Raw genomic sequence first — 18691 nt, forward strand, 5'->3', positions numbered from 1 at the left:
ACTCGGGAAGTCCCTCTAGTTTTAATAATCCACTTGTTATGATTTCTACGAATCAGAATTTGACATGTTGTAGGCGTTACCAAACATCCCTCAGAAACCACACCTTCCAGATACAAGCTGTTCTAGTTCTGTGGATAAAGAATCTTTAAACTTTATGTGAGATGACCTTAACCTTAACTTGCATCTAATGAACAATGTGTATGAGTGTAGATAATGATTCACTTGTTAAATCAAACAGTACTGATCACAAGACATAAATGGATCATTGAAATAACTATTCATTTCAACTTCACTGAATTAGGCACAGATTATTCAAACATTTCATATTACATCTGGTTCATTCAACCATAAGATTATTTAACTCTTAAGTTGTAAAAGTTCACTTTTCATTCAGAGTGTGGAATCCAGCAGTCTGAGATCAGATTGACAATCTTGTCTTCATGGACCGTCAACAAGTACTGCAGAGTCTTCTGGGTGTTAGAATAGAAAATCCGCCTAGATGGTGGAATTCTTTCTGTAGATGACCGGTCACTATGTGGGTCAATATATAGATCAAAACTGACCCTTTCTGGATGTTAAAACCAGATCACCAAGATCTACGAGATTTTCCCAAAAATGGACACGCTGTTTTCCAAGAGGAAACATTAGTCAGAGGGTGGTGCTTCCTGATCTGACCTGTTGATCTTCAGAAGGGGTCAGATGGATGGAGTACATGGTGATGTAAAGAGTCAGCAGGTTTCATGATGCTGTTGATTCTGAGTTTAGAACGGAATAATAATCTCGATGCCTGCTGACAGACTAAAAACTGCTGCTGTTACAGAGAGGAGCCAAACTAGGAGTCAAAAACAAACAGAAAAGACACAAAACCCCCGAAATTACGATGACTAGAGGTTCAGACGCGTGTCGACACATCTGAGGACACGAGGGACAAAGATAGTACGCTCTGATGTGTGGTGGTGGACAGTTAGGGTTGTGTGTGTGTGTGTGTGTGTGTGTGTGTGTGTGTGTGTGTGTGTGTGTGTGTGTGTGTGTGTGTGTGTGTGTGTGTGTGTGTGTGTGTAGGTAAGTCTAGCTGTCTCTGTGCGTCCCTGTTTGTCCCTGGTGACGTGTCCAGATAGCCCCGCTCCTGGAGACAGACACTAGCTGCAGGTGGCCCTGATGGGAATCAGCAGGTGTGGAGGCTGAAACGTACGGTCAGGTAAAGGAGATGGACAACTTCCATGTAACTTTTAGCTTTTACTTTAGCACGTCTGATGTTAGAGACATGACCTGCCCGGAGGACCCAAGGACTCGATGACTTGGTTGGAGAAGTGATGAAAATAACAAGTGGTGTCTTCAGTTTGAAAACGGCATGTTAAATGACCCAAAGCCTCAATGTGAGGTAAAACCACACACCCGGCAGAACAGCTGGATCCTAACCCTTCACCAGGATACTGGGTTTAATATCTGGAGCCAATCAGAGCAGCAGGGCAACTCTAATGACAATGGAAGGTCAAACTACATCCTGCTGCAGTCAGCTGAAAGTCTGTACCAGTCGGTTCCAGCAAGATCATCATGGAAAACGAACCCATCACCCGCTCCACACAGCTGTACTGAATTAGCCACTAAGTAGTTTATTTGTATAGCACCTTTCATCACAGGCAAAAACAAAGACAACGTAGGCAGAAAGATACAGAGCTGACAGAAACGGCGGCAAGAAGAGGAGCTAGTGAGGAAGAAGAGGATGAAGAGGAGGTCACACCAAAGTCAGCTGCTCTTTAAAGGAGACCACTGAGTCCACTGATCAAAGGCTCAGGGGGAGAGAGGTCCAGAGTTTGGGGGCCACAGCAGCAGATGATCTATCACCTTTGACCTTTAGCCTGGTGCTGCACAACCAGTAGGCTTTGATCACTGGACCTCAGGGACCTGCTGGGGGTGTAGGGACTAAGAAGATCACCAATGTAAGATGGTGCTTGTCCATGTAAGGCCCTATAGACCAGAACCAGGATCTTGAAATGAACCCTGAAGTTGACTGTTAGCCAGTGAAGCTGGAGGAGAAGCGGGGTGATGTGGGTGCACAGCAAACACAGCATGCTCAAAATAACTCGGTCAGAGTTGATTTAAACACTTTTAAAGTATCTATATGGGTCATTCAATCAATCAATGCTTTATTTATAAAGCGCCTTCCGCAACCCTGTCAGGAAGCCCAAGGCGCTGAACATGGTACAGTAGAAGGTAAATATATTGAATAAATCAAAAATAAAAGCAATTCAAATTACAAAAAAGGTGGAACATTCTAGCACAGGACAAATGTGTAAAACAATGGATAGAGTGAACCAATGAAAACTGTGAAATGAATTCAACATAAAAGAGGGCCAAAATCAAACATGTTCAGGAAACGCCAAGCGGAGGAGGTGTGTTTTTAGGCGACTCTTAAAGACTGGCAGAGATGGGGACAGCCTAACTGATGGTGGCAGCTCACCTGGGTCCGCCCCAGTAAGTGTTGATTTAACACTTTTTGAAGAGTTGGTACTTTAACTCTGATATAGTGTTAAAAACCAACTCCTCTAGAGTTAAATATCTAACACTTAATCAGAGTTAAAGTACCAACTCTTCAAAAAGTGTTAAATCAACACTTAGGCCCTGTCCACACGTAGCTGGGGATCTGCCAAAACGTAGATATTTTTCTAAGTTTTGGCCTGTCATCCACACGAAAACGGAGTTTTTTCACACGAAAACGGATCTTTTTAAAAACTCCGGCCAAAGTGAAGATCTGCGTTTTCTCCGTTTTGGGTGTCTGCGTGTGGACAGACAAAACCGGAGTTTTAAGGTCCGCAACGTCACTTTCCGCGACGAAAAAATGCTGACATCACGTGTGCGACCTGTGTTTACACTAGCCGACATCATGGAAGCCCTCAGAGCTGCGCTCTGTCACTACCCGATCCATCAATTGTCCAAGCGCTTTTTGCTTGTTTGTTTTTGCAAGTGGAATTACTGCTCCTTGCGGAAGACCACAGACGAAGGAGGAGGTTAAGAACGGGGGAAGTAGTGCCGCCTACAGGACTGGCATGTCCTTAACAACGTATTTATCCGGGTACGTGTGGACAGAGTTTGTTTTTAAAACGCGGTGGTGTGGGTGCAAGTTTTTGGAGGGGCGGATATTGGTTTTCAAAAAACCCCGGCTACGTGTGGACTAGGCCTTACTGGGGTGGACCCATAGAGACAATTTAAAAGTGTCGAAATCAACTCTGACAGTTATTTTTAGCATGTTGAATTTGTTGTGTACACTACAACCAGTGTTAGTTTTCAGAGTCAATTTACACTCAAGTTATTAATCTCTACCATGATGTCATGATTTTAAATACTTTTCAGTGTGCTATGCCAGGAAGCTACACTGGCGAACTCATGCCTTGTACACCTCATGACTGCTACCAGTCAGTGGGAGAGGTTACCAAGTAAAGTCCTGCACATGTAGTATTAACCATGCACCACATTATTATTGCTATAGTGGAACGCACAGCGGTCCCATTCTTTTGACCGGCCTCCTCACTTACGGTACAAACACAACAAGCAAAACCACATTTGCAACAGTGAACAAAGTACTAACTAAGAACAACACAACTCCGCAAAAGAAACATGCATAAACACCTCAAAATAGAACAAACTAACTAAAAACACGACTACCCACAATGCACCTCGCCCACTGCAGCTCCTGCAACTCTATGCAGCCAATCGGCCGCTACCAGTCCAACTTTTAGAATAAAAGGGTGGAGTCTACAGATGAACTCAGCAGGCATTTCAGCTGCTGTGGGAGTTCAGAGTTAGATTTTCAGGAGTTATTTTGTCCAAAATAACACCCACAGAGTTGATTAGGAAACACTCCTTTTTAACACTGGGTTTTAATTATCATGTCAGTGTTACATCTCAACTATATAACTTGTTTTAGTGTTAAATTAACTATTCTTGGTGTTAAATTGGACCAACACCAGAAAATTTACACTTTTGAATATGCTGTGTGTGTTTGGAGGACTTGGTCAGAAGCCGAGCACAGGCGTTCTGAACCACCTGCAGACGGTTCAGGGAGGTTCTGCTCAGACACGTGAAAAGCAAGTCTGAGGTGGTTCTGACCCAAACCAAACAGCAGTGTGTTGCTTTAACTGGGTTTTCCACACAGGAGTTTGATTTCCCTTTACTGTTTTTAAGAAATCAAGCCTTACATTATTCTTTGTTTTTGTTTTTCTTGAACTTTATCGATCAGAAAAAAAAACATCAAAACAAGGTGTAAAAAGTCCCATTTTATGTGGAAGTTGTGTGCTCCAAGTTAGTGTTTGATCGATGGACCGTTGGTAGAACACACACCAGCTGTATGCACTACAGAAGGTTTTCTACGCCCCTCCATCAGAAAACATTACCGGGTTTACCTCGGAGACAAGGTGAAGCACAAGGATCAGATTTAGAGAATCTATTAATGATAGGAAGTGCCACCAGGTCCAGAGGTGTTTGGGACCAGGAATGGCTGGCTCTGGACCATAGACAGGTCTGGATGTAGACCTGAGGATGTCTCAACATCATGGCTAAGACTGGGCCACCAGAATGCCGGTTTGCTCTGGGCCCAGACCCGGTGCAGGGCTGCGAGTGTTCAGCATGAAGGTGAACCGACTCAGAGACAGTCAGCAGGAGCGAGCATCCGGTTCAGTGTTGAGGAGCTGCGTGGTCAGTTAAGCTGAAGCTGGGTTCACTAAAAAAACAAATGGCCGCTCAACGAATCCTCCATGGCTGATGACGACGGACAACAACAGAACCGAAAATGTGAGGAGATTAAACTCAGTTTGAGTAGCTGAGGGATTATATAACGAAGCACCAACGTTTAGTGTTGTTTTTGCTGAACATGTCACCAAAAACAACAGATGGAAACCAGTTAATAACTAAATCAGATTACAGATTAATGGTTTGATTCCATGTTAGACCAAATATGAACATTCCGAATGTCCCGGAGCGTTCCCCGCCTAATGGCCATTGGGGTTATCACCACAGGAAGCTCTCTGTACACTGAGCAACACCTGATCTGAGGAGAGTTCAGTCATGATGTCTGATGCTTGCTCGTCTGCATGTCTGGGATTAACTGTGCTTTATTCTTATGTAATCCCGAGTAATGTTCATTTAGTGAGAAAGCAGCTGCAGTCCCATTCCTGGCTCTGCTTCTCAGAACCTTCACCCTGTTGGCTCCAGATGAAGGTGAGAAACCTTCTGTTCTCCTCCTCCACGAGAACAAGCTCAGAGCTCCGTATGAGGGCCTGCGTTGGGTTCAGGTTCAGAGTCTGATGAGGTTCACACGTTAATTCCTTCCCACTGATTTAGCACATCCACCCGGGCTCAGAGCCGCGCCATCTGGGCTGAACAGAGCTGTTCTGCCTCAGAGAAAAGAAACTAATTATAGAAACAAACGGACAATTTTTAGGCAGCGATCTTCAAATGAAACCAAACCGTCTGTGCATGAGAGGAGCTGAGGAGCAGGAGTGGAGGTCGCTGGAGATCAACCATGTGTTTATAAGATGAGGCCTAGTGTGTGTGTGTGTGTGTGTGTGTGTGTGTGTGTTGATGTTCTTGCATAAATTACTTTAACAGGACATAAATAGTATTTTCCTTACTTAGTGACAAGAGGATGTTTGAGCTGAGGTTGAAAGGCGAGAATGTTTTTGAGTTGCACGGCTGACCTGCCAGACGACCTTGTGACTCTGGCGTATGCGTACATGGAGATGACGATGCTCGAATGTGGTCTTGTTCACGAGTGAGGGAAAGCTGGAGCGCAAGATCGACAGGCGGATTGGTGCTGCGTCTGCAGTGATACGGGCGTTTTACAGATCTGTCGTGGTGAAGAGAGGGCTGAGCCAGAAGACGAAGCTCTCGATTTACCGGTCGATCTATATTCCTACCCTCACCTACGGTCACAAGCTTTGGGTAGTGACCAAAGGAACGAGATCATGGATACAAGCGGCCGAAATGAGTTTTCTCTGCAGGATGGCTGGTGGGTGGCTTAGAGATAGGGTGAGATGCTTAGTCATCTGGGAGGGGCTCGGAGTAGACCTGCTGCTCCTTCAAATCAAGAGGAGCCAGTTGAGGTGGCTCGGGCATCTGGTCGGGATGCCTCCTGGACGCCTCCCTGGTGAGGTTTTCCAGGCATGTCCAACCAGAAAGGAGGCCTAAAGGGAGACCCAGGACATGCCAGAGGGACTATTGTCTCACAGCTGGCCAGGGAACGCCTTGGGATTCTCCCAGAGGAGCTGGCCCAAGTGGCTGGGGGGAGGGAAGTCTGGGCGTCTCAACTTAGGCTGCTGCCCCCGTGCCTGACTCCGGATAAGCGGAAGAGGATGGATGGATGGATGGATGGATGGATGGATGGATGGATGGATGGATGGATGGATGCTCAAAGTTAGGTCATGCAGCTCTACTTAGTTCTGCCTCAATTCTCAGAAGTTTGAGCCCACAAACAATCAAATCCAGTCAGTCTCCTTAAAGTGAGGGTAAAGGCCTGGGTGGGTCAGAGAGACTGAGAGCATGGCAATGGGGCAGTGATAGAACCCCCACCCCCCACCCCCCACCAGCGTGTGCTGTCGAAGTTTCGCAATGTAAAAGTGAGTTGTTAACAATTTGATTTAGCACCTTCTAGAGTCCTCGAACCCCCCAAGGTGCTTTACAACACAATCAGTCATTCACCCATTCACACACATTCACAAGCTAGTGGTGATGAGCTACAGTGTAGCTACAGCTGCCCTGGGGTGCACTGACAGAGGTGCCACCGGTCCCTCCGACCACCTCCAGCAGGCAAGGCGAGTTAAGTGTCTTGCCCAAGGACACAATGACAGTGGGACTCAAACCTGCAACCTTCTGGATTTTGGCACAAGCACTTTACTCCTGTGCCACCATCACCCCATGTATTTAAAGTAACAACTGAGGAAGTTTGCAGCCGCAAACGAAACGTAGCGGGAAAACAGGTAAACAGAACTGCTCTGTGTTTTAAAAAAGAACCACAGCATGGAACAACTTGTAGTTTTACTGTTAATCTCTAGAAATCTCCATCGAAACGTTGTTGAAAAACATGGCGGCTTTGTAACATAAAACCATAAACATCAGGTCTAAAATACACAGGAGCGGGTCTAAGTCTCTGGGCTACGCCATATTAGACATCATGTTTACTTCTACGGGAGCCCGTGAGGACAAAGGGCATTTACTAATTTGTAACAAGCGGTTACAAAACTTTCACCATTCATAAACCTGGCTTTACACATTTACCTCTTCACTTGCTGCTAGTGATGAAAGGGTGTCTGATGTGATTTTTCCTATTGTTGGAGGCTTATGATGCAAAATTGCACATTAATGGATTTTTGACCCTAATGGCCATCCGTTGATACGGCCTTGCACACAAAAATAATGCTTGTTTGCAATGATTTAGGTAAGTACTTTCCCCTATCGCCATGGAAAGCACACATCATCACTTTAATATATGGACACAACCACTGGGACATGGACACCAAGACAGGGACAAGGACACCACCACAGGGACATGGACACCAATACAGGGACATAGACACCACCATGGGGACATAGACACCACCACGGCGACATGGACACAAACATGGGGACATGGACACCACCATGGGGACATAGGTAAACAAACACGGGGACAAGGACACCAACACAGGGACATGGACACCACCATGGGGAAATGGCTGTAGGTGGCAGTGTATGCGGTAAGGTGTTTCCTGTTTTCAGTGTTGCACTATGTGTAGCTGTTCGGTGTTTGTGGCATGCTAAAACTGATTAAATTTCTTTGTACTAGGATATCTCTGAGTTATTGTAGCACATAAGCACCCTAAAACACACATTTTCTGTTGTTCCACCTAGCTTTTAGGGAACCATTCAAGTTCGCACGCAGTTTATTTGGTGTTGAATGAGTTGCTCGTCCAGTTAGCTTAGCCTCAGCACGGCTATGGCTACTTCTCCGTCTCCTATCTCTCTGTGTCAGATGTTTAGTTACTACTCTGCCTCCTTTAGTGATAATGGTACCTGTAATAAATGTAGCGTTTTTGTAGCTTTGGAGGCAAGGGTGTCGGAATTGGAGGCCCGGCACCGCACTGTTGAAAAGCCCGTAGATAGCCGTAGCTTCTTAGCTAGTGCGGGGCTAACTAGCTCAGAACCACCCCGTAGCGGTCCTCCAGTAGAACCTGAGCAGCCGGGACCTCAGGCCGGCTGGGTGACAGTACGCAGGAAGCATAGAACCCAGCCCGTGGGACACCACCAACCCGTCCACGTTTCTAAAAGATTTTCCTCGCTCAGTGACACACCCACTGACAAGCCAACTCTGATCATTGGCAGCTCCATAGTCAGAAACGTGGCATTAGAGGCTCCAGCAACCATAGTTAAATGTTTACCTGGGGCCAGAGCGGGCGACATTAAATCTTACCTGAAACTGCTGGATAAGGATAAGCGTAAATACAGTAAGATTGTTATTCACGCTGGCGGTAACGACACCTGGTTATGCCAATCGGAGGTCACTAAAATTAATGTTGCTTCTGTGTGTAAGTTTGCCAAAACAATGTCAGACTCCGTAATTTTCTCTGGCCCCCTGTCTGATTGGACCAGTGACGACATGTTTAGCCGCATGCTGTCCTTTAACCGCTGGCTGTCTAGGTGGTGTCCTGAAAACAACGTGGGCTACATTGATAATTGGAAAACTTTTTGGGGAAAACCTGGTCTGATGCGAAGAGACGGCATCCACCCCTCTTTGGATGGAGCAGCTCTTCTTTCTAGGAACATGGCCAGTTTTATTAGTCCTCTATGACAACCCAGGGTCCAGACCAGGAAGAAGAGTCGTAGTTTAACCCACCCCTCTGCAGCTTCTGTACTGTTACCCACCCACTACCCCATAGAGACAGTGTTCTGCCCACGGCCAAAATCACACAGATTAAATATCAGGCTTAATAAAGCAAATCATGGAAATCTCCAAGATATTAGAACAAATTCAACTGAGCAGAAAACTAGAAAAATTAAATGTGGGTTATTGAACATTAGATCTATTTTTCTAAGACTTTGTTAGTTAATGACTTGATTTGTGATAATCAGATTTCTTTGTTCTCTCTCACAGAATCCTGGCTGCAGCAAGAGGACTATGTTAGGTTAAATGAGTCGACTCCTTCTAATTATTTAAATCATCATATTGCTTGAAGTACAGGGCGAGGAGGAGGAGTAGCAACCATTTTTAATTCAGACCCATTAATCAATCTCTTACCAATAAATAGTTACAATTCGTTTGAACATCTTATTCTTAGATTTCCTAATCCAGGTTGCAAAACTGTAAAACCACTCTTGTTTGTAGTTTTGTATCATTCACCAGGCCCTTACTCTGAGTTTTTGGATCAGATCTCTGATTATTTATCTGATTTGGTGCTAAATACTGATAAGGTCATTGTAGTGGGGGATTTTAACATGCATGTGGACATTGAAAATGATAGCCTCAATGTAGCCTTTAGTAATATCTTAGACTGAATTGATTTTACCCAAAGAATACATAGCTCCACCCACTCTTGCCATCATAAATTAAACCTTGTGCTGACTTAAGGCATAAAGTGTGAGGAAATATTTCCACATAATCCAGTCCTCTCTGACCACTTTTTGATAACCTTTGAGTTTTTTTATAACTGAGTTCTCGAGACATGAAAGTAAATTTCAGTATAGTCTGTCTCTCTGACAACGCTGTTGCATCTTTTAAATCAACTGTTCCATCTTTACTATCTTCAGCATCTCAGAAGAACGTATCAGAGGGCAATATTTTTATTTCTAGCCCTTCACAAATTGATGCTTTAGTTCATAATGTTACTTCTTTACGTGTAGCATTAGATGATGTTGCCCCCTTAAAAAAGAAGGTAATTAGGGACAGGAAGTTGGCTCCCTGGTTTAATACTGATTTACGAACTTTAAAACAAAACTCTAGAAAATTGGAGAGAACATGGCGCTCTACACACCAGGAGGAATCCTACTTATCCTGGAAAAATAGTCTTGTGCTTTATAAAAATAAGCTTCAACAAACTAGAACTGCTTATTTTTCATCTCTAAAGAGAATAAGAATAAACCTAAATTTCTTTTCAGTAAAGTTGCCAAACTTACACAAAATCATAGCTCTGAGCCATCTATTCCTTTAGCCCTCAGCAGCAACGACTGTATGGGATTTTTCACAAGTAAAATTAATTCTATTAGAAACAAAATCATTAGCATCCTCCCTAATGTGATTTCTTCTTCCTCAGTAAGTGAGGCAGCATCTGAGGTAACTGTAGAACCTCATCTGTGTTTGAACCGTTTTGATCCAGTTGATTTTTCAGATTTATCAAAAATATTAGCTTCATCTAAACCTTCAACTTGCATTTTAGATCCAATCCCAACCAAATAATTCAAAGATGCATTTCCTTTGGTTACTGCCCCCATTCTAGATATAATCAATCTATCCTTAGTAAATGGATATGTACCACAGGATTTTAAGGTTGCTGTAATCAAACCTTTACTTAAGAAGCCTTCTCTGGATCCAGATGATCCAATGAATTATAGACCAATATCTAACCTTCCATTTTTATCCAAAGTCCTGGAGAAAATAGTGGCCATCCAAGTATGTGAGCATTTAAACACTAATGATCTGTTTGAGGAATTTCAGTCTGGTTTTAGAGTATCACAGCACTGAAACTGCGTTAGTGAGAGTTACAAAAGATATTCTCATGGCCTCAGATAAGAATCTTGTGTCTGTTCTAGTCTTGTTAGATCTCAGTGCTCTCAATGTTCCTTAAAAAAGGCTTGAACATGTTGTAGGGATCAAAGGAACAGCACTAGGCTGGTTTAAATCCTACCTGTCTGATAGATTTAATTTTGTAAATGTACATGACAAATCTTCAAACTCCAGGGTTACTTGTGGAGTACCATAGGGTTCAGTGCTTTGACCAATTCTTTTTACTATATATATGCTCCCAACTGGTAAAATCATTAGACAGCATGGGATAAACTTCCACTGTTATGCTGACGATACTCAGTTATATCTATCCATTAACCCTGATAAACCTAACCTCGGTTAGTTAGATTACAGGCTTGTCTTGAAGACATAAAAAATTGGATGGCTCTAAACTTTTTGCTTTTAAATCAAGACAAGACGGAAGTTCCCATCTTTGGACCAGAAATCCAGAAAAGGAAATTGCTTAGTCAATCACCTGACCTGAATGGCATTACATTAATCTCCGAGAACAAAGTAAGGAACCTTGGTGTTATCTTTGACCAGGACATGTCATTCAAATCACACATTAAACAGGTTTGTAGGATTTCGTTTTTCCACCTTAGGAATATTGCTAAGATTAGAAGCATCCTTTCCAAGAGTGATGCTGAAAAACTAGTTCATGCATTCATTGCATCAAGACTGGATTACTGTAATTCATTACTCTCAGGAAGTCGACAGAATGTAGTTAAAAGTCTTCAGCTTGTCCAAAATGCTGCAGCTAGAGTTCTGATGAGAATTAAAAAGAGAGATCATATCTCTCCTGACTTAGCTTCCCTACACTGGCTACCTGTTAAATTCAGAATAGATTTTAAGATCCTTCTTCTCACATATAAAGCTCTTAATAATCAAGCTCCATCATACATCAGTGATCTGATTGTTCCATATGTTCCTAACCGAGCACTTCGCTCTCAGACTGCAGGTTTACTGGTGGTTCTCAGAATATCTAAAAATAGGATGGGAGGCAGATCTTTTAGTTATCAGGCTCCTCTCCTGTGGAACCAACTCCCAGCTTTATTCCGTGAGGCAGACACCTTGTCTACTTTTAAGACTAGGCTTAAAACATTTTTATTTGATAGGGCCTATGGTTAAAATCTGATGTTAGCCTAAATCTGGACAAGTGGGGGAGAAGAGGGAGGTGGAGAGTACAGTGGGTAAAGACGGCTCTCCCTTGCCCTGACTCCAACATGCCTCCATCTAAAAGGCTAGGTTATCCAGAGTTATCTCTGTATTTATGCTGCTATAGGCTTAGACTGCTGGAGGACACACTGACCCCTTTCCACACTCTACTGCTTTCTTCTACAGTCTGCTCTTTAACTTCATTTCAGCTGCTAACTTTATTTTTTCTCTAAGCGTTTTTCTCTCCAGAAGAAGCTAGGAAATTCTGCCTAGCTGTGATAGCTTCACGGAGGGGGCCATCGTCTTGAACACTGTTGCTAACCATTTAATCATTCTCCCTCTGATAACACTTTGCTTTCCTTGACATTGAATGTCATAGTTTACCCTTTAATTATAGATCCACTAGGATAAATACAATAAAGTTTATCTCTCACCAAATAGAATATTTACTAAGAAATCACAATGTAACAATAGAAACACTACTTGGTATATATGGTGTGTGTGTGTGTGTGTGCGTGCGTGTGTGTGTGTGTGTGTGTGTGTGTGTGTGTGTGTGTGTGTGTGTGTGTGTGTGTGTGTGTGTGTGTCACTGAATGCTTGCTTAGTATGAGGATTGCTGTAAAGACTCTGACACTAGTCAGTGACTCAATGCAACCTGCTGGGTTCCTTATATAGGAAACCTGTTACTGACTGGCTTAATGACCTGACCTGTATTGGAATGTTTACTGTGTGAAGTTTCTTGAGACGACGCTTGTCGTGATTTGGCGCTATATAAATAAACTTGAATTGAATTGAATGGACACCACCGGAACAAGGACACCACCACTGGGACAAAGATAAACATACACAGGGACATGGGCACCGCTGGGACAATGACACCAACACACAGACATGGGCACAAATATGGGGACATTGACACCACCACGGGTACATGGGACTGACTCAGGACCCAGGCTGATTGATGTTTGGGTTGAGGATCAGAACACTAAAGGTACCACGGGCCTACCGGTGTACAGACTCTGGTGGTGGGGGGTCATGTCCTCTCCCACGGCCCTCCTCTGTCCTCCGTCCTTCTTGGTCCTCCCCTTGTGGTCCGTTCTCGGGCTGTGCTGATGGTAATGGTGGTGCATACATTCAGGACTTCCAAGCACGGCCTGACCCTTCCTCAGCAGGTCCGGGGTCCTTGGTACCGGCTGCTTGGACTCTGGACTCTCACAGCAAGCCCCCACCATGCTACCGTGCTTCTGCCTCGGACTCAGTTCTGGACTGGACTTAGCAGAGCCCTTCTCGTGTGGTCCTGACACCAGCCGCTGTTTCTGAGCGAGCAGGTTAGAGCTGCAGGTTTTGGGAGGAGGGTCACGGGTCGACCTGTTCAAAGGTTTATCAGGGCTGTGGGGGTCCAGGTGTGTAAGGGAACCCCCTCGGAGGCAGCAGGACTGTGGGAAGGTGTGGTATTCCAGAGTGGAGCTGTGCTTCTTCCCGATGGGGTCACATGCATCTCTGTTCTGATCGGAAGCATACCTGGACCCGGCTCCAGATGCTGGGCTGGTGCAAGAGCCGAGAGGAGGGGGTTTCTGGGTATCAGGGCTGTTCGTGCTCCCAGCGCTGGAGGTACTGCTCCCATCACCCACATCCCTCAGCAGGCCCGGAGTGGGCCCACCTCCCCCAAGCTGGTTCAAGCTGTCTATGGAGCTCCTGCAGCCGAGGTCTCCCCCACCTCCCCCCCTGGCATGCTCCTCCTCCAGCATCAGACACACCTCCCTCAGCTCCAGGTTTTCTTGGATGACCTCCAGCTGCCGCTGCTCCAGCTCCTTGAGCTTTTGCAGGTAAACAGACACCTCCTTCCTCATCAGACTGGCGCTGACCCGACCCAAACGCTGCCACTCCCTGGAAACCCGCTTCCCCTTCTGACGGTCATCATCTAGAAAGCAGCACAGGTCCCGCAGCTCCTGGTTGTCCTCCTGCAGTTTCTGGTTCACGTCCTGGTTTACAGACACACACAGAGAGTGAATCAGGGTGAGAGAACATGCTGGTTCTGGCTCTAAAACATCATCCAGATCCTGGTGGAGTTCTACTGGTCAATGGCGGTTTTAACACAGGGGCCCACAGGGGCCTGGGCCCCTGTAGAACCGGCCCTGGCCCCTGTTATGGCCCCTGTGCTGAAGAGATCGGATTTTTTTTCCCCACGCTGCCTCGGAGACGGGAACTAATGCGCTGCAGCGTTTCACACGGAGCCTTTAGAGCGCAGCACACTCTGTGGACAGAACTGTTTACGCAGTGGATTTTTGAATAAAAGATTAAAAATAGTTTAAATGGGACCCGAAGAAGTTATTGAGGACGACTAACGGAAAAGACGCTAAGAGACGAAGGTAAATACAGCTTATTTTCCTGACATCAGTGTTTTGATCGTAGTCGCGTGTTTCTGTCATTTACTTTTAAGTTCCTAACTGAGCTCATACAGTGTGTAAAATGCATTTGAGGCATGCTGACTCTGGACCAAAATTTCTGTTGTTTATATTTAATAAATAGATAAAATAAGACTCAGAATTAACTAATTATGACTTTTATCCTCATGCTAACTTTATTTTCTTTCAGATGTCAGCAAGTGTAAGGATGACCAACCTACTCAGCCTCATTTGAGGACATTTCCAGTGACATTAATAGAAGACAGAAGACGCAGCTTTCAGCCAAGCTGGTATGAAAGTCATCCTTGGGTTGAATATTCTGTTACTATGGACTCTACTTATTGTCATGCATGCAGACATTTTAGCCCGCCAAGTAGCGCAGGAAGTGTGTTTGACTCACCATGTGGATTTAGGAACTGGAAAAAAGCAACTGAGAGAGGAGGGTTTTTTTTGGTACATGCAAAGTCTGAAAGGCAAAAATTGAAATTATTTGAAATTGTATTGTGCTCATAATTTATTTGAATGTTTATTTTTCATATGTACAGTACATGTAATCTTCAAATAAAGTCACAAACTATAATAATCAACTAGAATTATTTTTTACTCAAGTCTCGTGTTGCGGTGAAGCATTCAGAATTGTTATCTGAGTACCATAAAAACATGCCAGTTTTACTTTCACAAGTAAACCATTACTGCATTCGCTGTAATAATTTACTTGTTCACTGTCTTTACTTATGAATTTATTTGAATCTTATTTTAGTAAAATACAGCTTTTTGATAAATGTGATCCCCAAAATATAGTAAAGATAGATATGAAAAAGGAGAACAAAAAAGTGAGTAGTTTCACAGTACTAGGAATTTCCTTTGGTAAAATTGTGCACAAGCACAAAATTAGTCATATGGCGGAGACAAAAAAGAATTTTGATATTGCCCTAATTTTTCCCTTTTTTTTTTTCTTGTGCCCCCATGAAAAAATACTGGCCTCACTGTGGCCCCCCTGGAAAATTTGGTCTAGAACCGCCCCTGCTACTGGTACATGAGCAAAAGGTCTAAGAAAGTTCTGGTTCTGGATCGTCTGTTTCATTTATGCTTCAAAACATGAAATCTAGTCTGAATAATGATGAAGGTTCTGGTTCTGGAGAAGCTTAATCTGTGGAGAAATAAATGAATAAAAATACAGACCAACGCAACAGGTCTGGTTCTGGTTCTAACAGGATGTGACCCACTCATCTAGCCCGGGCCAGCTGATCAGAACCACACCCCGGTCCGGTAAGAGCTCTCAGGGGGAGCGGAACCTCTCACCTTCAGGCTCCGGATCTCGTCCAGGTGCAGCTGCAGTCTCCGGTTCACCTCCCGCATTAAGTTTCCGTGCTCCAGGATCACGCTCCTCCGCTCTGCCTCCGCCCTCCGGAGCCGCCGAACCAGATCCTCTTTACTCCGCCTCAGCAGCTCCTCATCCGGGATCTTTGAGACGTCCTCCGCCGGACACTCGGCGCTTTTGGACTTCTCCATGGCTCCGAGCTCCCGGTGGGGAAGGAAAGTGCAGCGTTAATGGATTAGAGAGAACAAGACACACCGATCCCCGATCAGCCCAGGAAATCTGCTCGATCCCCCCAACAGTCCGGACAATGGCCGTGAAATGACATGGTTCTGGTTCTGCCTCGCGCCCACGCCCATCCCGCACCGCCCGTTATCCCACCGACCAGAGCATCAGTCCGGAGACAGCCGAGTCTCCGTCCGGGTGCAGGGCCCGGGTTCGTGCATGTGCAGGTGCATGTCCGCCGATATGCGCACTGCTGAGCGCATCCTCCAGCTGCACCGGAGGACGGGGGTGGAGGGTGGGAGGCTGCAGGTGAACATCCGGAAGTAAGGTTGAGATGCATTGGCTCCCTCTGCTGGAGATAAAACGTCTCCGCAAGGACCAGTCCAGGTGACCATCCAATCACAGCACTCCACTGTGATGACGTAGACCTCACCTGCTGGTCTGGATGTGTGGGCTCTTCTGATGATGTTAAAGGTTTAATCCCGATTATTTTAGTAAGTTTCTCCCCATGATAGATGACTGACTTTGTCTGACCTAATTGTCAGATGTGCACACACACACACACACACACACACACACACACACACACACACACACACACACACACACAGCTGTTGCTGTATCCCTGTGTGGACCCTCCACTGACCTCCATTCATTTTAGTGACTTCACTAAACCTAACCCATACCCTAACCTAATCCTAATCTAAATCAAAACCTCTAGGACCCTGTTTGAGTGTATTTTGTCTTTGTGCGGACCAGCCAGATGTCCCCACAGTGTGGAAATGTCCACACACTACAGGTTAAAAGTTAAAGTTGGTCCTCTTAAGCAGATATAGACAAGTACACATGTGCACGTTGCATTAAACCAATGTAAAGGTTCAAGCACATCAGACAGATTGGTCCTGAAATCCAGAAACAGCTGAGGAGGAGGAGGATTTCTCTGGCTGACGCACCGGTCTGCCTGCAGAGGACAGAACAGTGGGTGTGGCCATTTGACTTGGTATGCAGGTAAAGTCAGAAAGGCTGCTGAGGTCAGGTCTCAGTAGGAGCAGAGAGCGCTGTGTCTGTCATGATGAAGCTGTTGTTGTCACTGCTGGTTCTGGTACCGTTCTGCTACGGCGACTACGCAGAGTTCTGCCACCACCAGCCATGCCCAGAGTACACGGTGGTGGAAACCAACCAGGTAGGTGTCCGAGCAGGCAGCACACACTCACCCTTTTAGTGTGTCTACGGTTGATGCAATCTTTTTTTTCTTCTTTTTTCAGGACTTTGAGAAGCGTGAAATTGTTGCTACAAAGTGGATCACCACCACCATGCCAGGAAACACAAGCGCAGATTTTTTGGCTGCAAATGAGCGGCTGAAGGGTTTCTGGATGTCCCAGAAGCAAGCAGGTGAGCCAGATCTTCTCACCTAGTGATGCTCTACAGTAATAACACTGGTAAAGGTCTCCACCCCGCTTTAATGGACTTTAACTGTTTTGCAGTTGATCTGTTTTTCCAGCGTTTATCTCAACATCTGTTAGACTGATTCTGACACATTTTAGTGTTAATGGTCACTAGACTGGTTTTAATTTTCCACGTTTGCATCTGGGTGTTTACTTATGAAACCACTCTGTTGGTCTCTCTCAGGTAATGAGATCCCTGACACCTGGCCTGTCCTGATCACCATCTCTGAAGGTTCGACCGGTTTGGTTCAGTCCTTGTCCTGGTTTCTCCCGCCTGGTCCGGAGCCTCAAATCGCTGATCCTTCTGTTTTTCTGCTACGCAAAAGTGCTGCCACCATCTACACCAAGTGAGTTCATCCAACCCCAACCATTAAAACCCTGACAGGAATCCTCAGTGTTGATGGGATTTTGGGTCAGATTGTGGAGAAAACTTAAAGGATCTGAAGAGAAGCCTGAGGGTTCAGGATCTAATCAAGGTGCTTGGTTCTTCTCTGTGCAGGAGCTTTGGTGGTGTCCCTTCTGTCAGGGCTGCTGAGGAGAATCAAAATACTCTTAAGAATTATTTGACTACAAACGGAATCGCCTTCAATCCCCAAATCACCTGTGTGATGTTCTACGACAGTTATTTTGCTTTTAGTCACCACAACGAGGTCTGGTTTCATGCACCCTGAGAGAACAAACGTCTAATTTCTCCTTCTAAGGTGATGTTATCTGTCTTCCTTGTGCCAGTGTTGGTAAACTAAAGCCGCATCACCAGACCGTCTGGATTCTTGTAAATGTAACCTGTTTGGCCACATGGACGAGTTTCGTTTTAGGTTTTGCTTTTGCTTTTTGCTGAGTTACTTAAAGTTTCTGTTCAGTTTTAGCTGCTGTGACTCAACTTATTTAACCCAATTATTCACCCTAATCTGAAAATATAAGCTACACACGTGGAGGAATGTATTTCACTGTTTTTTTTTTCTTTTGTTCCAATGAAAATAAACTTGACATTTCTTCCGGATGAATTCCCAGAAGGGCTTTAATCAGATTTAAACAAAGTTCTGGTCTGACTGGATTCTGCTTGGATTGCTTCCTTTGTTTCAGTTCGTTCCAGTTGACTGTGACTTTCCTCAGGTGCTTCTTGAAGCACCTTTAGGGCAATTTTCATTCTTTTTGTTCTCCGTAAAGTCCCATTAGTCATCATCACGCTGGTGAAATGACATCTCCGTGTTTGACCCACCCCGTGCAGAGCGGTGAGCTGCAGCTGCGGCTCCGCTCAGGAACTATGTGGTGGTTTAATACACGTTGAGACTAGAGCCCTGCTGAAAAATCCAGCGTACACCAGCTGTTTCCAAACATGTGTTGTGTTTTGGTGCTGGTTTAGCTGCTAGACCAGCACCAAAACAACACACTGATA

At 44.9% G+C, this 18691-nt stretch overlaps 2 protein-coding genes across 7 annotated transcripts in view; one reads left to right on the top strand and one right to left on the bottom strand.

The window, feature by feature from the left end:
* Positions 1-16126, bottom strand: part of LOC107375510 (cationic amino acid transporter 2) — a 36833-nt gene extending 20707 nt beyond the window's left edge. For all 6 annotated transcript variants that reach the window (XM_054749936.2, XM_015944070.3, XM_070542206.1 and 3 more), the window contains exons 1-2: positions 15610-16126; positions 12909-13884 (exon numbers count right to left, since the gene is read on the bottom strand). In XM_054749936.2, coding sequence (XP_054605911.1) covers positions 12909-13884; positions 15610-15819 — 1186 coding nt within the window. In that variant the 5' untranslated portion in view covers positions 15820-16126. The remainder of the gene's footprint in view (positions 1-12908; positions 13885-15609) is intronic.
* A 227-nt stretch (positions 16127-16353) lies between these two features.
* Positions 16354-18349, top strand: LOC107375511 (heme-binding protein 2). The gene is made up of 4 exons (XM_015944072.3): positions 16354-17033; positions 17116-17242; positions 17480-17642; positions 17795-18349. Exons 1-4 carry the CDS (start codon positions 16920-16922, stop codon positions 17964-17966), a joined length of 576 nt encoding a protein of 191 aa, XP_015799558.1. The 5' UTR covers positions 16354-16919; the 3' UTR covers positions 17967-18349.
* Positions 18350-18691: the final 342 nt, after the last annotated feature.

Source organism: Nothobranchius furzeri, chromosome 12 (genome assembly GCF_043380555.1).
Source record: "Nothobranchius furzeri strain GRZ-AD chromosome 12, NfurGRZ-RIMD1, whole genome shotgun sequence".
In the NCBI taxonomy this organism is placed as follows: Eukaryota; Metazoa; Chordata; class Actinopteri; order Cyprinodontiformes; family Nothobranchiidae; genus Nothobranchius; species Nothobranchius furzeri.

What these genes read in the sequence shown, in the direction of transcription:
- LOC107375511 (XM_015944072.3), top strand. Translation starts at nt 16,920, where the DNA reads ATGATGAAGCTGTTGTTGTCACTGCTGGTTCTGGTACCGTTCTGCTAC. An exon ending in CGGTGGTGGAAACCAACCAG is followed by an intron (nt 17,034 to 17,115) that starts GTAGGTGTCCGA and finishes TTCTTTTTTCAG; the next exon opens with GACTTTGAGAAGCGTGAAAT. An exon ending in GCTGCCACCATCTACACCAA is followed by an intron (nt 17,643 to 17,794) that starts GTGAGTTCATCC and finishes TTCTCTGTGCAG; the next exon opens with GAGCTTTGGTGGTGTCCCTT.